Below are 20976 nucleotides of genomic sequence, written 5' to 3' on the forward strand. Positions count from 1 at the left end.
CAGCGGATAACCCTGTCACCAAGGACAAGGGTGTCCCTCCTGTGGTGGTTGCAGAGTGCTCATCTTCTAGAGGGCCGCAGATTCGGCATTCAGGACTGGGTCCTGGTGACCACGGATGCCAGCCTACGAGGCTGGGGAGCAGTCACACAGGGAAGGAATATCCAGGGCTTATGGTCAAGCCTGGAGACATCACTTCACATAAATATCCTGAAGCTAAGGGCCATTTACAATGCTCTAAGCTTAGCAAGACCTCTGCTTCAAGGTCAGCCGGTGTTGATCCAGTCGGACAACATCACGGCAGTCACCCACGTAAACAGACAGGGTGGCACAAGAAGCAGGAGGGCAATGGCAGAAGCTGCAAGGATTCTTCGCTGGGCGGAAAATCATGTGATAGCACTGTCGGCAGTATTCATTCCGGGAGTGGACAACTGGGAAGCAGACTTCCTCAGCACGACCTCCACCCGGGAGAGTGGGGACTTCATCCAGAAGTCTTCCACGTGATTATAAACCGTTGGGAAAACTCGACAGGTATTGGTCCAGGGACCCTCAGGCAATAGCTGTAGACGCTCTGGTAACACCGTGGGTGTACCAGTCAGGGTATGTGTTCCCTCCTCTGCCTCTCATACCCAAGGTACTGAGATTGATAAGATGGAGAGGAGTAAGCACTATATTCGTGGCTCCGGATTGGCCAAGAAGGACTTGGTAACCGGAACTTCAAGAGATGCTCACGGAGGATCCGTGGCCTCTACCTCTAAGAAGGGACCTGCTCCAGCAAGGACCCTGTCTGTTCCAAGACTTACCGCGGCTGCGTTTGACGGCATGGCGGTTGAACGCCGGATCCTGAAGGAAAAAAGGCATTCCGGATGAAGTCATCCCTATCCTGATCAAAGCCAGGAAGGATGTAACCGCAAAAACATTATCACCGCAATTGGGGAAAATATGTTGCGTGGTGCGAGGCCAGTAAGGCCCGACGGAGGAAATTCAACTGGGTCGATTCCTACATTTCCTGCAAACAGGAGTGTCTATGGGCCTGAAATTGGGGTCCATTAAGGTTCAAATTTCGGCCCTGTCAATTTTCTTCCAAAAAGAACTAGCTTCAGTCCCTGAAGTTCAGACGTTTGTAAAAGGGGTACTGCATATACAGCCTCCTTTTGTGCCTCCAGTGGCACTTTGGGATCTCAATGTAGTTTTGGGTTCCAAAAGTCACATTGGTTTGAACCACTTAAATCTGTGGAGTTAAAATATCTCACATGGAAAGTGGTCATGCTGTTGGCCCTGGCCTGGGCCAGGCGCGTGTCAGAATTGGCGGCTTTATCCTGAAAAAGCCCTTATCTGATTTTCCATTCGGACAGGGCGGAATTGAGGACTCGTCCTCAGTTTCTCCCTAAGGTGGTTTCAGCGTTTCATCTGAACCAACCGATTTGTGGTGCCTGCGGCTACTAGAGACTTGGAGGACTCCAAGTTGCTAGACGTTGTCAGGGCCCTGAAAATATATGTTTCCAGGACGGCTGGAGTCAGGAAATCTGACTCGCTGTTTATCCTGTATGCACCCAACAAGCTGGGTGCTCCTGCTTCTAAGCAGACTATTGCTCGTTGGATTTGTAGTACAATTCAGCTTGCACATTCTGTGGCAGGCCTGCCACAGCCAAAAATCTGTAAATGCCCACTCCACAAGGAAGGTGGGCTCATCTTGGGCGGCTGCCCGAGGGGTCTCGGCTTTACAACTTTGCCGAGCAGCTACTTGGTCAGGAGCAAATACGTTTGTAAAATTCTACAAAATTGATATCCTGGCTGAGGAGGACCTGGAGTTCTCTCATTGGTGCTGCAGAGTCATCCGCATTCTCCCGCCCGTTTGGGAGCTTTGGTATAATCCCCATGGTCCTTACGGAGTCCCCAGCATCCACTTAGGACGTTAGAGAAAATAAGAATTTACTTACCGATAATTCTATTTCTCATAGTCCGTAGTGGATGCTGGGCGCCCATCCCAAGTGCGGATTGTCTGCAATACTGGTACATAGTTATTGTTACCAAAAAATCGGGTTATTGCTGTAGTGAGCCATCTTTTCTAGAGGCTCCTCTGTTATCATGCTGTTAACTGGGTTCAGATCACAAGTTGTACGGTGTGATTGGTGTGGCTGGTATGAGTCTTACCCGGGATTCAAAATCCTTCCTTATTGTGTACGCTCGTCCGGGCACAGTATCCTAACTGAGGCTTGGAGGAGGGTCATAGGGGGAGGAGCCAGTGCACACCAGATAGTCCTAAAGCTTTCTTTAGATGTGCCCAGTCTCCTGCGGAGCCGCTATTCCCCATGGTCCTTACGGAGTCCCCAGCATCCACTACGGACTATGAGAAATAGAATTATCGGTAAGTAAATTCTTATTTTTTTTTCCCTTCTCTTTCTAACCTGCTATATACTTTTTAAGTGAAACCTTATTCTGGTTAAGCAGAATGTGATTATGATGTTTGTGTTTTAACAGATGGTTAATTTAAAAGAGAAGATAAAGGAGCTTCATCAGCAATTCAAGGAAGCTTCTGAAGTAAAGCCTCCTCGAGATATCACTGCCGAGTTCTTAATGAAAAGCAAGCACAGAGATCTGACTGCACTCTGCAAGGTATCAGTATTGTACATTACATTTAATAACCGTTTATACTTTCCTTAAAAACTGTTGTGTAATTTTATTTATCTTTTATAAACTAGGAGTATGATGTGTTAGCAGAGAGCCAAGTAAAACTTGAAGAAAAATTGCAAGAACTTGAAGCCAATCCTCCAAGGTAAGTTTATATTATTGTCTGGGCTGGAGTAGTGTATTTTCCTTGTTCACATTGTATAAACTAATTGGTACAAAAACAATTGAAAAAATGTGTGTGCATGTATTGAAATCATCAGGAACTTTAATCCAAAAAATCATTACACATCATTATATCTGGCAAACTTGAACTCTGAACATAGTGCAAACCATTATTTTCTCTTTCACGCATTTGTGTTACACTAGAAACCAGGGTTTCCAGAATCTGAGTTAGGCGTACAGGCAATTGAAGTTTCTACACTATGTAACTCCCTCCCCCTTTCTACCTCTCTCCCATTAGGAAACCAGAACATAGGAGGTAATTCAGACCTGATCGTAGATGTGCGACAAAAAAGCACATCTACGATCAATTTCTTAGACATGCGGGGGGATGCCCAGCAAAGGGCAAGTCCGCTCTGCATGCCGGATCCAGCTCCCCCGCAGATATGCAAAAGCATTTTACGACAGTGATGCTTTTGCATGTTTCAAGTAGCCCTCTGACTATGCAGCCTAGCTGTGAAGGCAGACAGATATCCGCCATGTTTCATGTCGCAGCGGCTGTGTGTGATGTCATGCAGCAGCCGTAGCCCGTCCCACAAACGGTCCGGACATGCCTGCGTTGCCTGAATTGCGCCCACCCAACACCGAGTTGACGCCCCTTTAACGACACCGCAACACCCTCTCCTGCCCCGCGAACGCCTCTGTCTGTCAGTCAGGCAGAGGCGATCGCGGCAGAGGCAGAAGCCCGGCTGCTATGCATGCGCGCACTTCACCAGGCTTCCTAACGCTGCCACAGTAGCATCCAGGTCTGAATTAGGCCAATAGTCCCTTCCCTTAAGGGCAGTCCCCAGAACACAGGTTGTGCTTATTGCAGGCTTAGTGGACAGTAACTCCACTTGTCCCTGCTCTTACTATGATGGTGGCTTTGCACCCACTGTCGGTGTGCAGGCTTCAGTAAAGGAGGGCTGACTGCTGCTTATATATCAATTCTTCTCTCTCCCCACTTGGAGTCGCTTACCTTAGGCCATGCCTTTTGCGGTGCTTTTTTGCACAATTCCTATCACACCCAATGGTGACAGCAGCACTGGAACCTTGCGCAGTATCTGCAGCAATCTGGCTTCCTGATGAGAGAGGGGCAGGAGTTACATGAATGTAAAGTACTTGCACAGCTGGATATGCCTCTATTCCTCTAGGTTTCATGCATGCCCCCTAATGGACTCTGGATAAAAGCATTTAATTTAAAGAAAAATTATGTTGTTTTTTTTTTATATTTGATTTTCAGAATGACAAAATGGGGACAATTAAATTGTTACTCAGCAATTAAGCTCCCACGCTACGTGCCCAAAAGCTATTAGTGGCTAAAGAGGCCACTATTTCCAATGATAACGCTCCGGATTAGCCACGGCAAACTGCAGTTCCCGGGCTAAATTCTGAGCGCATTGCTAATATCCCCAGAGCCTTACTTAACACGAATTTCTGCGCATACATTAGGAGTAAGCAGAATCCATGATGAGTGCAGCCTCTGGGCTAGTAACCGGGGCAGTAACTGGATCGTTCCAGGGTACTTAAGCCCGGAAGCTAAATTCCTGTATAAGATTGAAGAACTGAATTTGGGATTTTGTAAAATCTGTTGTATTAGATTTCAAGACTTAAGTATGTGAACTTGGTCTATTACATGTACACTGGTTTGTGTAGCTACTCTTGCAAATCACTTTCCAGTCTATATCTAATTTATTTTCCGTATATAGTCTCTGGTGTGCACAATATATAATCTTATCTTAAATTGCACTTTATTTGTTATTTGATCATTACTCAACTTAAAAAATGTGCAGAAGACAGCACTTCTTGACCAGTTGTATTTCTCTTGCATTTTATTCTTTCTTAGTGATGTTTACTTGTCCTCGCGGGACAGACAGATACTTGATTGGCATTTTGCAAATTTAGAGTTTGCCAATGCTACACCCCTCTCTACATTGTCTCTGAAGCATTGGGACCAGGTAATCCATTTGGTGTTTGTTGATACCTTCCTTTGCATCTTTTCTACTACATCAAATGATTCCTCCATCAACAACTCTGTTTGCATTTTTTTTTTCCTACCAGGATGATGACTTTGAATTCACTGGCAGCCATTTAACTGTCCGGAATGGTTATTCCTGTGTTCCCGTAGCACTAGCAGAAGGGTTAGATATAAAACTTAACACCGCTGTACGCCAAGTACGCTACACAGCTTCTGGTATGTAAATGTGTGAATGGTTATAAGCCTAATTGGATTCCAAAATGAGTCGTTCTAATAAAAACATATTTTATATCAGTATATTTATTGGTTCATTTCTCCAACAGTAGAAGGTGGAAAATGGCATGTACAGTACATGGCAGCCCTGTTAGTCAAACAGTCCCTTGGCGAGTCTTACTTTAATATGTTTTTCCCAAGCAGCATTGTTTGCTACTTTCCCACTTACTGTTCTAGTGAGTGTCTAGTGATATTTTAGAAAATTGTTTAACCAAAAAACTGTGAATGTTTTGTATTGTAGTATACACGTTTTTTAAAATTTATAGATGTATAGTTTTATTTAAAAAAACTTGTCGCACACATCCAAAGTCTAATAATGGGGCAGAGTGCCGGCACACAATATTGTTACCATATATATTTATTTAAAGGCCTTTTTTTTTCATTTTATATATATATTTTTTGTAATATGGTAATGTAGGCCTATTTCTGTACACTAAGCCATTGTTACCCATGACCAGTTCATTAAATTTGAATGACTCAATTACGATGTCAGACGTATCAATAGGCCTACCACCATTTCTGAGAAACTTTTGTCAAGTCTAAAAAGGGCATCCATTAATGTTTGCTGGCAGTTTGCATATATGATTGGATTGTTTTGATTTTGTGTGGTGTTTATATTTTATCTATCCCCTTATGTTTTTGTTTACTGCAGGATGTGAGGTTATAGCAGTGAACACACGATCTACTAGTCAAACATTCATTTATAAGTGTGATGCTGTCCTTTGCACTTTACCACTTGGTGTACTAAAACAACAGCCCCCTGCTGTCCAGTTTGTACCCCCACTGCCAGAGTGGAAAACTTCTGCTGTTCAAAGGATGGGTTTTGGAAATCTAAATAAGGTGGGTACTTTGTTCTGTTTTTTGTTCCCATGACCCATTCGCCACCCTCATCCTTTTTTAAAAAAATTATAAATACTGTATATTTTTTAAACTCATTGCACACTGTAACTCTGCAGTCAGCAGCCAGGGTCCTTGCATGTGTCTCAGATGATTGTATGTCCGCCCTTGCAGTGTAGCCACAACATTTGCAGATCACACTGAACTGATTAATGTTGGAAATAAGGGAGGTCTGAGAAAGTCTACCTGATTAAGGTGGTAATTCATACGTGATCGCTGCTGTGTGTTTTCGCATAGTGGGCGATCATATCTGAATTGCCCATACGTATGCACCGGCGCTTCGCACAACAGCACCGGACATCGGTGCCTAGTGACAGGATGGTGCGAAAAAAAATGATCGCACGGGCAATTGCAAGGTGATTGACAGGAAGTGCCCGTTTGTGGGTGTCAACTGATCGTTTTGCAGGCGTGTCCAGAAAAACGCAGGTGGACTCGGGCGTTTGGAGGGAGGTTGTATGACGTCAGCTCCGGCCCCGATCACCAGGATTCCATCGCAGCAGCTGAGTAAGTCCTGGGCTGCTCAGAGACTGCACAAACTGATGTTTGTGCAGCTCTACTAAAGAGGCTAACGCACACTTTCACAGGCTTTACCCCTCCCCCTGTAGACGGCAAATATCTGATCGCAGGGCTGCAAAAAACGCACCCTAGCAATCAGGTCTGAATTACCCCCTAAAAGTAAAGTAGGGCGTGCAGCCTGATGCGTCCCTTAATGGACATGCAGTTAGTTTGGTTCGAAGCAATAAACCTCCTCTCCTCTTAATTACTGTGGTCAGTTACCGCAAACCTCATTCTTTGAATGTAAAACACCAGCTTATAGATATCTTACTCAAAGCACAAGAAACAAAGCCTTTCTAATTCCACTATTTTTCCTGCTACAAGTCATACTAGACCACTGCCTAAATTACCAGATTTGTCTGTCCGTATCCACTGCACTGAAATGTTTTAGAAATATATTTAATCTCCAAGAAAGAAGTCTTGTCTTTAATGTGAAATACATATTAAAGCTTCGTGATACAGCTATGTGAATGTTAGTGTCACAAACATTCTAGAACCAATACGTTGCACAGTACATTCATATAATCCAGTTTTATAAACATTTGTTACATATGTAAAAAAAAAATTAGATTGATTTTGTTGTAATTTTTGTCTATCAACACTAGAGGGAGAAATTTCCCCACCTAATATCAAGGGGATATTTACGCTAATAAAATCTTTTGTTACCCGAAGTAATAAAGTTTGAAAATTACTAGCTGTTATAAAGCATATTGTACAGTGAATATTTTTTTTTTAATTGCGCTTTAACGTATTGCACAGTTCTGTAACTTTGCTTTTAATATTTTGCGATGTTTAGGTGAGCATTTGAACATAATAATGAATAAACCCTGCTAGTCGGCATGCCGACTGTCGGAATTCTCCGGGTGCGGGATGTAGGGGGAGGTGTTGTGACCACTGGTCACATAACTACATCCCGGAACCACTGGTATAATCTGTGCCCAGCTATAGGTTCTTAGGGCCTAATTCAATGTTGATTGCAAAAAGCAAAATCTTCCTCTAACGGACAAAACCATGTGCTGTGCAGGTGGGGCAGATATAACATGTGCAGAGAGAGCGTTAGATTTGGATGGGGTGTGTTCAAACTGAAATCTACATTGTAGTGTAAAAATAAGGCCGCCAGTATTTACCCTGCACAGAAACAAAATAACCCACCCAAATCTAACTCTCTCTGCACATGTTATCTTTGCCTGCCCCCCCTGCACATGGTTTTGACCATTAGAGAAAGATTTTGCTGCTGTTAAATGCTTCCCAGTAACTGTCTGAAGTGTCAAGTGGACAACTGTAACAAACTGAACAACGGCCTCCCTTCTGGACTAGCAGTACCCCAGAACACCTAGATGGAAATCACAACCTCCGCAGACTCCATCTCCATCAACTAAAGTATTGTTTGTAGCATTCCTCTCTCTCAGGACACTGAAACATTTAGAAAAAATAATAAAGAACTGAGTTGCGCATTATTTGAGCCACAGAATCCAGCTCCTCTTGACGTTAGATCAACTCAGTTGATAATTTGTTAAAGTGGACACCTTATGGGGTATTCACTTAATGGTTATGTGTGGTTGCACAAATCACTGATAATTATGGTAACCAAACACCAAAGAAAGAGAGCCAGCAGGTTCAAAATAAGTAGTGCATGCAAGACCCAGAATACTCACATTAAAAATTAATAACCTTAATTCACACTCGTGGGTGTCCATGACACCCATGGAGTGGGAATAGAACCTGTGGAGACGGCAGGGGGCTTGTTGCGCTCGACACCCACCCCATTTCCCCTCCCCGATGGCATTCCACTGCATACTCAACCTGTGGTTCCTATACTTTTTTTGAATTACGGCGCCTGTGAGAATCAAGAGTATTAGACTTGTTTTCACGGTACCCCCAGGCCAAAAGTTTATTATTGAGAAATTTTGAAAATATAAAATAAGTAAATTGTGTTTGTCATCCTTAAGTTCAGTTATGTGGTGAGGGACCATATTTGCTCCTTTTGTCCACATATTTTATGATTGGCAGCCGCCAGCATTGGTGTTTATCTATTACATTGACCATAAATAATTTGAATTGGTCATGGACCACCAATCCATTGCACCACTGCAAGTGTCCCAAAGCACCCCAGGATGCCACGGTGCACAATTTGGAAACTACTGCATTAGGTTATAAATCTGATGATTTGTCATTTTGAGCCGAATCGTAAAGACAGATCGTCCAGTGTGTATGCACTATCGTGTGCTCACGTAAGTCGTTTGTCGCATCTTCCGATTGGTAGTACATGCAGGTCAATCTGACGATTTTCAGCACAGTGTGTATGCACTACCTACCTACATATTTACCTGAAATATTGTTAACACCCAAATGACTGACTGATTGCACAATATATTGTTCTGTCATTTGTAAGATTGCACACTGTATCATTTTGTCCGGGAGTTCAAGGGAAATCTGGATGACAATCATGTTATTTGCACATAATTGGGTCAATCCAGCCCTGGATGCTTGACCATTTTAAAAAATAATAATAATATTTTTTGTAGTGTGATGACCCCTGTAAGTTAGTAGTCTGAAACCACCATTACTTTATTTTGCCTTCATATGAAGATGGCCACCATTTCTTTTTCATCCACTAGGGGTCACTGGAGTACTCTTGGGATATGGACGGCTTCCGCAGGAACAGGGCACTGAATATTTAAATTTATAACACTCCACCCCTCCATATCCCAGAGTACCTCGGTGTTTTTTCTGTGCTCATCGTAGCAACAGGCTGGTGTGGCTCAGTCCACACTTATTTTGAATATACTTTTATTTCTCTGACGTCCTAGTGGATGCTGGGAACTCCGTAAGGACCATGGGGAATAGCGGCTCCGCAGGAGACTGGGCACATCTAAAGAAAGCTTTAGGACTAGCTGGTGTGCACTGGCTCCTCCCCCTATGACCCTCCTCCAAGCCTCAGTTAGATTTCTGTGCCCGACGAGAAGGGTGCACACTAGGGGCTCTCCTGAGCTCTTTGTGAAAGTTTTAGTTTAGGTTTATTATTTTCAGTGAGACCTGCTGGCAACAGGCTCACTGCATCGTGGGACTAAGGGGAGAAGAAACGGACTCACCTGAGTGCAGAGTGGATCGGGTTTCTTAGGCTACTGGACATTAGCTCCAGAGGGACGATCACAGGTTCAGCCTGGATGGGTCACCGGAGCCGCGCCGCCGTCCCCCTTACAGAGCCAGAAGAGCGAAGAGGTCCGGTGAAATCGGCGGCAGAAGACGATCCTGTCTTCAGATAAGGTAGCGCACAGCACCGCAGCTGTGCGCCATTGCTCTCAGCACACTTCACACTCCGGTCACTGAGGGTGCAGGGCGCTGGGGGGGCAGCGCCCTGAGACGCAATAAATCGATAAAACCTTATATGGCTAAAATAAATGCATCACATATAACTCCTGGGCTATATGGATGCATTTAACCCCTGCCAAAACATATAAAAAAACCGGATGATAGGCTCCGCCCCTTTCTCGGCGTCCTTATCTCCTCAGCACACTGGCGCCATTTTCCCTCACAGCTCAGTTGGAGGGAAGCTCCCTGGCTCTCCCCTGCAGTCACTACACTACAAAAGGGGTTAAAAAAGAGAGGGGGGCACAAATTAGGCGCAGTATAAACAATACAGCAGCTATAAAGGGAAAAACACTTATATAAGGTTATCCCTGTATATATATATAGCGCTCTGGTGTGTGCTGGCAAACTCTCCCTCTGTCTCCCCAAAGGGCTAGTGGGTCCTGTCCTCTATCAGAGCATTCCCTGTGATTGTGCTGTGTGTCGGTACTTTTGTGTCGACATGTATGAGGAGAAACATGATGTGGAGACGGAGTAGAGTGTCTGTAATAGTGTTGTCACCCCCTAGGGGGTCGACACCTGAGTGGATGTACTGTTGAAATTGCGTGACAGTGTCAGCTTTGTATAAAAGACAGTGGTTGACATGAGACAGCCGGCTACTCAGCTTGTGCCTGTCCAGACGTCTCATACAGGGGCTCTAAAGCGCCCGTTACCTCAGATACAGACGCCGACACGGATACTGGCTCCTGTGTCGACGGTGAAGAGACAACCGTGATTTCCAATAGGGCCACACATTGCATGATTGAGGCAATGGTAAATGTTTACACTTTTCTGATAATATGAATACCACCAAAAAAGGGGTATTATGTTTGGTGAGGAAAAACTTCCTATAGTTTTCCTGACTCTGAAAAATAAAATGAGGTGTGTGATGATGCGTGGGTTTTCCTCCGATAACAATTGATAATTCTAAAAAGTTATTGGCAGTATACCTTTTCCCGCCAGAGGTTAGGGTGCGTTGGGAAACACCCCCTACAGGGGATAAGGCGCTCACACGATTGTAAGAACAAGGGCTCTACCCTCTCTTGAGATGGCCGCCCTTAAGGATCCTGCTGATAAAAAGCAGGAGGGTATCCTAAAATGTATTTACACACATACTGGTGTTATACTGCGACCAGCAATCGCCTCAGCCTGGATGTGCAGTGCTGGGTGGCGTGGTCGGATTCCCTGACTGGAAATATTGATATCCTAGATAAGGACAGTATATTATTGCCTATAGAGCAATTAAAAGATGCTTTTCTATATATGCATGATGCACAGCGGAATATTTGCCGACTGGCATCAAGTATAAGTGTTTTGTATTCTAGTAAAGTGGTCAGGGATTCCAAACGGCATTTGGAAGTATTGCCTTAAAAAAGGGGATGTACCCTAGGTCGCCTCTCAAAATAAGACGCCGTATTATCAGGCGCAGTCCTGGTTGGCAAGCGGACAAAAGGGTTCCTCTTTTCTGCTCGTGACAGAGGGAGAGGAAAATGGCTGCAGAGATCAGCCAGTTCCCAGGAACAGAAACCCTTTTCCACCGCTGCCAAGCCCTAAGTATGACGCTAGGGCTTTACAAGTTCAGGCACGGTGGGGGCCCGTTCTCAGTGAATTTCAGTGCGCAGTGGGCTCACTCGCAAGTAGACCCCTGGATCCTTCAGGTAATATTTCAGGGGTACAAATTGGAATTCGAGACGTATTCCCCTCGCCGTTTCCAAAAGTCTGTTTTACCGACGTCTCCCGCTGACAGGGAGGCAGTTTTGGAAGCCATTCACAAGCTGTATTCCCAGCAGGTGATAATAAAGGTACCCCTCCTGCAACAGGGAACGGGGTATTATTCCACACTATTGTGGTACCGAAGCCAGACGGCTCGGTGAGACCGATTTTAAAATCTAAAATCTTTGAACACTTACATACAGAGGTTCAAATTCAAAATTGAGTCACTCAGAGCAGTGATTGCAAACCTGGAAGAAGGGGACTATATGGTGTCTCGGGACATCAAGGATGCTTACCTTCATGTCAAAATTTACCCTTCTCACCAAAGGTATCTCAGGTTATGGTACAGAACTGTCACTATCAGTTCAGACGCTGCCGTAGGGATGGTCCACGGCACCCCGGGTCTTTACTGAAGTAATGACCGAAATGATGATATTCCTTCGAAGGAAGGGAATTTTAGTTATCCTTTACTTGGACGATTCCCTGATAAGGGTAAGATCCAGAGAACAGTTGGAGGTCGGTGTAGCACTATCTCAGGTAGTGTTGCGGCAGCACGAGTGGATTCTCAATATTCCAAAATCGCAGCTGGTTCCGACGACTTGTCTTCTGTTCCTAGGGATGATCCTGGACACAGTCCAGAAAGAAGGTGTTTCTCCCGGAGGAGAAAGCCAGGGAGTTATCCGAGCTAGTCAGGAACCTCCTAAAACCGAACCAAGTCTCAGTGCATCAATGCACAAGGGTTCTGGGTAAAAATGGTGGCTTCCTACGAAGCAATCCCATTCGGCAGATTCCACACAAGAACTTTCCAGTGGAACCTACTGGACAAATGGTCCGGGTCGCATCTTCAGATGCATCAGCGGATAACCCTGTCACCAAGGACAAGGGTGTCCCTCCTGTGGTGGTTGCAGAGTGCTCATCTTCTAGAGGGCCGCAGATTCGGCATTCAGGACTGGGTCCTGGTGACCACGGATGCCAGCCTGCGAGGCTGGGGAGCAGTCACACAGGGAAGGAATATCCAGGGCTTATGGTCAAGCCTGGAGACAAAAATATCCTGGAACTAAGGGCCATTTACAATGCCCTAAGTCAAGAAAAGCCTCTGCTTCAGGGTCAACCGGTATTGATCCAGTCGGACAACATCACGGCTGTCGCCCACGTAAACAGACAGGGCGGCACAAGAAGCAGGAGGGCAATGGCAGAAGCTGCAAGGATTCTCTGCTGGGCGGAAAATCATGTGATAGCACTGTCAGCAGTGTTCATTCAGGGAGTGGACAACTGGGAAGCAGACTTCCTCAGCATGACCTCCACCCGGGGGAGTGGGGACTTCACCCAGAAGTCTTCCAACTGATTGTAAACCGTTGGGAAAAACCAAAGGTGGACATGATGGCGTCCCGTCTTAACAAGAAACTGGACAGATATTGCGCAAGGTCAAGGGACCCTCAGGCAATAGCGGTGGACGCTCTGGTGACACCGTGGGTGTACCAGTCAGTGTATGTGTTCCCTCCTCTGCCTCTCATACCAAAAGTACTGAGAATCATAAGAAGGAGAGGAGTAAGAACGATACTCGTGGTTCCGGATTGGCCAAGAAGGACTTGGTACCCGGAACTTCAAGAGATGCTCACGGAAGACCCGTGGCCTCTACCTCTAAGAAAGGACCTGCTCCAGCAGGGGCCTTGTCTGTTCCAAGACTTACCGCGGCTGCGTTTGACGGCATGGCGGTTGAACGCCGGATCCTGAAGGAAAAAGGCATTCCAGATGAAGTCATCCCTACCCTGGTCAAAGCCAGGAAGGATGTAACCGCAAAACATTATCACCGCATTTGGCAAAAATGTTGCGTGGTGTGAGGCCAAGAAGGCCCCTACAGAGGAATTTCAACTAGGTCGTTTCCTCCATTTCCTGCAGACAGGACTGTCTATGGGCCTAAAATTAGGGTCCATTAAGGTTCAAATTTCGGCCCTGTCGATTTTCTTCCAGAAAGAACTGGCTTCAGTACCTGAAGTTCAGACATTTGTAAAAGGGGTACTGCATATACAACCTCCTTTTGTGCCTCCAGTGGCACCTTGGGATCTCAATGTTGTTTTGAGGTTCCTTAAGTCACATTGGTTTGAACCACTCACCACTATGGACTTAAAATATCTCACATGGAAGGTGACGATGCGGTTAGCCCTGGTTTCAACCAGGCGTGTGTCAGAATTGGCGGCTTTTATCATATAAAAGCCCTTACTTAATGTTTCATTCTGACAGGGCAGAATTGAGGACTCGTCCTCAATTTCTCCCTAAGGTGGTTTCTGCTTTTCACATGAACCAACCTATTGTGGTGCCTGCGGCTACTAGGGACTTGGAGGACTCCAAGTTACTTGACGTTGTCAGGGCCCTGAAAATATATGTTTCCAGGACGGCTGGAGTCAGAAAGTCTGACTCGCTGTTTATCCTGTATGCACCCAACAAGCTGGGTGCTCCTGCTTCTAAGCAGACTATTGCTCGTTGGATTTGTAGTACAATTCAGCTTGCACATTCTGTGGCAGGCCTGCCACAGCCAAAATCTGTAAAAGCCCATTCCACAAGGAAAGTGGGCTCATCTTGGGCGGCTGCCCGAGGGGTCTCGGCTTTACAACTTTGCCGAGCAGCTACTTGGTCAGGGGCAAACACGTTTGCTAAATTCTACAAATTTGATACCCTGGCTGAGGAGGACCTGGAGTTCTCTCATTCGGTGCTGCAGAGTCATCCGCACTCTCCCGCCCGTTTGGGAGCTTTGGTATAATCCCCATGGTCCTTACGGAGTTCCCAGCATCCACTAGGACGTCAGAGAAAATAAGATTTTACTTACCGATAAATCTATTTCTCGTAGTCCGTAGTGGATGCTGGGCGCCCATCCCAAGTGCGGATTGTCTGCAATACTTGTACATAGTTATTGTTAACTAAATCGGGTTATTGTTGTTGTGAGCCATCTTTTCAGAGGCTCCTTCGTTGTTATCATACTGTTAACTGGGTTCAGATCACAAGTTGTACGGTGTGATTGGTGTGGCTGGTATGAGTCTTACCCGGGATTCAATATCCTTCCTTATTATGTACGCTCGTCCGGGCACAGTATCCTAACTGAGGCTTGGAGGAGGGTCATAGGGGGAGGAGCCAGTGCACACCAGCTAGTCCTAAAGCTTTCTTTAGATGTGCCCAGTCTCCTGCGGAGCCGCTATTCCCCATGGTCCTTACGGAGTTCCCAGCATCCACTACGGACTACGAGAAATAGATTTATCGGTAAGTAAAATCTTATTTTTTTATTATTTCTGATTTTTTCTTTTTTCACTTTACCACATCCCTTTACCCCTTCCAAAAGGCGAGGGTCCGGGATAGTGGAAGCTGCTCCTCACTAAAAGAGCACCCTCGCAGCCAGAGCAGACATCCTGCAGAAAAGGCTGGCCGGTGCTTACAGAGAAGCCCCGTCGTTGCCTCACCACAGGAGTCCAGGTATGTTGGTGGACGGGGCGGTCAGCTCACGCTGCCGCCCCGCTGTGTGGGGACACTGTTTCTGAGACAATGTATGGCCGCCGCCGTTGCTCAGAGCCGCATAGTAAGCCGCCCGCCGCCGCGTAGAGGGAGCGCGCTCCCCGGCGCCGCAGCCCGTCCCGCTACCTGGCTCCCGCTGGCCGTTCCGGCTCCCGCTCCCCGGCCCTTTTACATGCTCCTGGTGTTCCAGTACACGGAGCATACAGGGGGGGGGGAGAGAGAAGCTCACAGCACATGTATTTAGCAGCAGGAGCACGCAGCTGCACGGAGGGGAAAAGCAGCAGTATGCTAGGCTGCATAGATGATATAGAAAGCATAGACTATTAGACTTTTGTTACACTATCCCAGGTTATATATCTGTTTCACAAGATTATAACCTGTACTGTGATTAGACTGTAAGCATGGCATGGGGGCCATTTTAACCATGCTTCCTGTTGTGATTCCAGAACGTTCCTGTCCTACATCTCTACTCCACCGGAGGCGCAGGGGTGTTAGTGGGAATTTGGGATCACATTTCATAGTACTGGCCACGTGTACTGCACTTGGCCAGATATATATTTATATATTACACACACCTTAGTACTATTTTACTGAGTCGTGCAAGTGTCTGTCTTTGTATATTGTATTGTCTGTCTGCATAATGAGTAAGGCACCAGCAAAAACTAAAAAGTAGTTTCACTGCAAGGTCTGTAACAGTGTGTTACCGGATGGATCTACCACATGTACAGTATGTTTTGTGAATTCAGTTACGAATACAATTTCTGCTCCGGTTTTAAAGCCGGTTTCATCCCCGGACCCTCCATGGGAAATGCTAGCCAATGTATTGGCTGAGTTGCAATCCGAATTGACCGCCGCTCGACAAGAGCGGGAAGCGGCAAGATCTGAGTCTAGGGTGAGACCGCCAGAACTACCGGAGGCGTCTCAGCCTTGCCAAAAGTCCAAATCCATTTTGGGTAGACGGGATAAATTTCGTATGTCTTATGATTTACCAGTTTCTGCTATGTTGCATTCTGACGATTCCATGCCAGACCTCACTGCGCAAGATGACGGTGAGGAGGGCGAAGTGGAGTCAGATAGTGATGATTTTAACAGTCCAGGCATTGATAATCTCATCAGAGCGGTGCGTCAGTCTCTGAAGTTTACAGAAACTGAGGAGCCTCTGACAAATGATGAAGTCGTATTTACTAAACGACAGAGATCTCCGATGTGTTTTTCTGTTTCGGAATCTCTTAATAAGATGTTAGTAGAAACACGAAAGAATCCAGATAAACGGTTTTCTATACCTCGCAGATTTAAGTCTAGTTACCCGTTTCCAGACTCGGTGACATGTACATGGGAGAATCCACCAATAATTGATTCGTCTGTGTCAAAACTTACCAAGAAATTAACCATACCAGTGCCAACTGCTACTACGCTTAAAGACCATTCAGATCGCAAAATAGAAACTATGCTAAAGTCCATGTATATAGCAGCAGGAGTGCTGCTGAGACCCGGGTTGGTTGGCATTTGGGTCACTAAGGCGCTCATAGTATGGATAACAGAACTCAAGTCTGCCCTACATGACGATCACCTTATACTTCTTGCTGATCAAATCTGTGAGGCTGCGGAGTATCTATGTACAGCTTCTACTGACGTCTGTCAGCTCACTTCTCGCATTTCATCGTCACTGGTTACAGTACGACGAGCACTCTGGCTGCGTTCTTGGCAAGCGGAGGCAGAGGTCAAAAGCGGTATAGAGGCGTTACCTTACGTGGGCGAGAAGTTGTTTGGTCCTGAATTGGACAAATGGATTTCTGAGGCCACGGGAGGAAAGTCTGTTTTCTTACCATTGCCTCCAACGGTACCAAGACGGAGGTACTCTGGACCTGCGTTCAAATCCTTTAGACCTCAGCCCTTTCGCGGGTGTGGCAGAGGAACAGCCACGCCTGGTAGACGAGGACGTGGTTTCCAACAAACCACCACCAGTCGTCAGGACGCCAAGGTCACCGACAAGCCAGTGGCATGACGGGCTCCCAGCCCATCTCGGATCTCCAATTGTGGGAGCACGCCTTCAGACGTTCCATTTGGCGTGGTTCAAGACATCCACAGATGGGTGGATCCGCAATTTAATGTTAAAAGGTTACAAAATAGAGTTCGACTGTCTTCCGCCACTGCGGTTTTTCAAGACAGGACTACCTCTCTCGGACGACAAGAGGGCGGTTCTGCAAATTGCCATTCAGTCCCTACTGGATTCGGCAGTTTTGATTCAGGTCCCGGTACAACAACAAGGTCAGGGTTATTATTCCAGTCTGTTTGTGGTACCGAAGCCGGATGGCTCCGTCAGGCCCATATTGAACTTAAAGGGTCTCAATCAGTACGTCACTTACTACAGATTCAAGATGGAATCTCTGCGGTCAGTAATTGCAGGTTTAGAGCCACAGGAATTCATGATTGCGCTAGATCTCAAGGATGCGTACTTACACATTCCGATTTGGCCACCTCATCAGAGGTTCTTGCGTTTTGCAATACGCCAGAACCATTACCAGTTTCAGGCTCTACCGTTTGGCCTCTCGTCAGCGCCTTGGGTATTCACCAAAGTGATGTCTGTGATAATAGCTCATCTCAGATCCCTGGGAGTGACAATAGTTCCGTACTTAGACGATCTGCTCATCAAAGCTCCGTCTCAACAGATGCTCCTCCAACATGCGTTGTTAACGTACAATGTACTGGTTCACCACGGTTTGATTGTCAACTTCAAGAAATCACATCTAATTCCGTCTCAACGACTTCAATTCCTAGGTATGATTCTCGATACGGTAAATCAAAGAATTTACCTACCAGAACAAAAAGTACAGATGATTCGTCATCTGGTACAATTAGTGCTCAAGCCACGCACAGTCTCAGTACATTTGTGCATTCGCCTCTTAGGCACAATGGTGGCGGCTTTCGAATCGCTTCAGTTCGGAAGATTTCACTCACGTCCATTTCAACTGGATGTGCTCGCACAGTGGTCGGGCTCGCATCTGCAGATTCACCACAGGGTGAGGTTGTCGCCACGGGCAAGGGTATCTCTACTCTGGTGGCTCAAAGTACACAATGTAACCGCAGGGAAACGATTCTGCGCCTGGAATTGGATAATTCTAACGACGGACGCGAGTCTCAGAGGTTGGGGAGCTGTAGTTCAAAATTGTCAGCTCCAGGGTCTCTGGGCGGATCACGAAAGATTGCTGTCTATAAATGTCCTGGAACTCCGGGCAATTTACAATGCGCTACGACAAGCAGTACACATGCTTCGGTCTCAGACTGTCCAGGTGCAGTCAGACAACGCGACGGCAGTCGCGTACATCAACAAACAAGGAGGAACGAGAAGCCGCATGGCAATGCGGGAAGTAGCTCGAATCCTCAATTGGGCCGAATATCACCAAGTGATATTGTCGGCAGTGTTCATTCCGGGAGTGGACAACTGGGAGGCGGATTAGCTCAGCCGTCGGGAATGTCATCCAGGAGAGTGGGCATTAAATCCAGAAGTGTTTCACTTGTTGGTCCAAAGGTGGGGTTACCCTCAAGTGGACCTGATGGCATCTCGCCACAATCACCAAACGCCCCAGTATGTGTCCAGAACGAGAGATCCAAAGGCAGTGGCGGTGGATGCTCTCACAATCGCGTGGCCGTACAGCCTCGTGTATCTGTTTCCACCGTTTCCGCTGCTCCCTCTGTTGCTAAAACGGATCAAAAGAGAGGCTGTCACAGTCATACTAGTGGTGCCTCATTGGCCTCGGAGAGCTTGGTTCTCGGATCTCCGCGGACTACTCGCAGACTATCCTTGGCCGCTCCCACTACGTCCGGACCTGTTACAGCAGGGTCCGTTCCTTTACCCCGATTTAGCGCGGCTGCGTTTGACGGGGTGGCTGTTGAGACCGCCCTCTTAAGAAGAGAGGGCATTCCAGAATCGGTTATACTAACCATGTTACGAGCTAGGAAGCCGGTTACGGCAGCTCATTATTACAGAATTTGGCGTGCCTCTATAGGTTGGTGTGAAGCTCGGAAGTTTCCGACATCATCTTTCAAGTTATCCCGTCTTTTGTTATTTCTACAGACGGGGTTAGATGGAGGACTGCGTTTATCTACACTAAAGGTGCAGGTATCTGCGTTGTCAATTTACTTTCAAAGACGATTGGCTCTATTGCCGTCGGTACACACTTTTCTGCAAGGTGTCCTCAGAGTACAGCCTCCATTCATTCCACCTATAGCGCCATGGGACTTGAATCTGGTTTTAGATTTCTTACAGTCTTCATATTTTGAACCCTTACAACAAGTGGATATTAAGTTTCTCACTTGGAAAAAAAATTTCTCCTAGCTTTAGCTTCGGCAAGGCGTGTTTCAGATTTGGGTGCCTGGTCATGCAAGCCACCGTATTTGGTGTTTCATGATGACAGAGCGGAACTTCAGACAAGTCCCTCTTTCTTACCAAAGGTAGTGTCATCTTTTCACATCAATCAACCAATAGTAGTTCCTGTGTTAACAGGACATTCTGGAACTCTGGATGTGGTACGCGCATTACGTGTTTATGTATCCCGAACGTCTACAGTTCGTAAGACGGATACGTTGTTTGTTCTCTATGATGCTGCCAGGATGGGTTGGCCAGCTTCTAAGCAGACCTTATCCAGATGGATAAAACTGACCATACGTCAGGCTTACCTACATGCTAGGTTACAGCCGCCTACATCAGTAACAGCTCATTCCACACGTTCTGTGGGAACTTCATGGGCAGCTGGTCGTGGAGCTTCTACGACGCAGCTTTGCCGTGCGGCTACATGGCCTTCAGTGCACACGTTTGTGCGCTTTTACAAGTTTGATACGTTTGCGGCATCAGCATCTAGCTTTGGCCGCCTAGTGTTACAGGTGCCAAACAGCTCTCCCGCCCACGGGGGAAGCTTTGGTACGTCCCAAGAGTACTCCAGTGACCCCTAGTGGATGAAAAAGAAAATAGGATTTTGGTACTTACCAGGTATATCCTTTTCTTTGAATCCATAGGGGGCACTGGACGCCCACCCAGAGCAGTTTTACCTGGTTTGTGGTAAGTTCAGGGGATCTTATGGTAACACTCTCACCGACTGGTTCAAATTATCAAGTTCTATCGGTTATGGTGTCAACTGTTTAGTTGTCAGTAACGTTATGTGTCAACTTTATTGTTGTCCGTTATGTTATATGTAATTCTCCATTGTCAACCTCTATAGCTCCTGTTCGGCTCAATAAAAAACACTGAGGTACTCTGGGATATGGAGGGGTTGAGTGTTATAAATTTAAATATTCAGTGCCCTGTTCCTGCGGAAGCCGTCCATATCCCAAGAGTACTCCAGTGCCCCCTATGGATTCGAAGAAAAGGATTTACCTGGTAAGTACCAAAATCCTATTTTTTGTATCATGGCGTATGACAACTGTTGCGGACATTTGGGGTAAATGAAATATCTTGGCTCAAAAATCACGGAAAGCTGGGATAAAAGCCATTATTTTTCAGGCTACATTTTTTGTCATAAATCTATTTCCCTACCTCACTTCCTTATGACTGAAATTTAAGCCCATAGTTAATTGTCAGATTTTAAAAAAAAGTCTATTTTTTGGATTGTATTTCAGTATGAGTTATCTTGTCTGCTTTTTTTATTAAAGCACTTTGAAATTGCTAGTTTGAGTATATAGCTGTTCCCACAAAAAATTACAGCTCTGAAATGTTATTCCCAAACGTCTGCAACAGTGAAAAATGTCATACGCCATGATACAAAAATGTCTGCCATCTTCATATAAAAGTAAATAAAAATAAAGTAATGGTTTCTGACCACTAACTTACAGGGATCATCACACACACACAAATAAAAAAATTTAAAATGGTCAAGCAACCAATTAAATTC

The 20976-nt window shown here is 46.0% G+C and overlaps 1 protein-coding gene across 4 annotated transcripts in view; it reads left to right on the top strand.

The window, feature by feature from the left end:
* KDM1A (lysine demethylase 1A) overlaps positions 1-20976 on the top strand; it is a 111276-nt gene that overhangs the window by 87854 nt on the left and 2446 nt on the right. For all 4 annotated transcript variants that reach the window (XM_063954187.1, XM_063954186.1, XM_063954185.1 and 1 more), the window contains exons 11-15: positions 2479-2613; positions 2700-2773; positions 4673-4784; positions 4888-5020; positions 5730-5917. In XM_063954187.1, coding sequence (XP_063810257.1) covers positions 2479-2613; positions 2700-2773; positions 4673-4784; positions 4888-5020; positions 5730-5917 — 642 coding nt within the window. The remainder of the gene's footprint in view (positions 1-2478; positions 2614-2699; positions 2774-4672; positions 4785-4887; positions 5021-5729; positions 5918-20976) is intronic.

This window comes from Pseudophryne corroboree, chromosome 2 (genome assembly GCF_028390025.1).
Source record: "Pseudophryne corroboree isolate aPseCor3 chromosome 2, aPseCor3.hap2, whole genome shotgun sequence".
NCBI classification, from domain to species: domain Eukaryota; kingdom Metazoa; phylum Chordata; class Amphibia; order Anura; family Myobatrachidae; genus Pseudophryne; species Pseudophryne corroboree.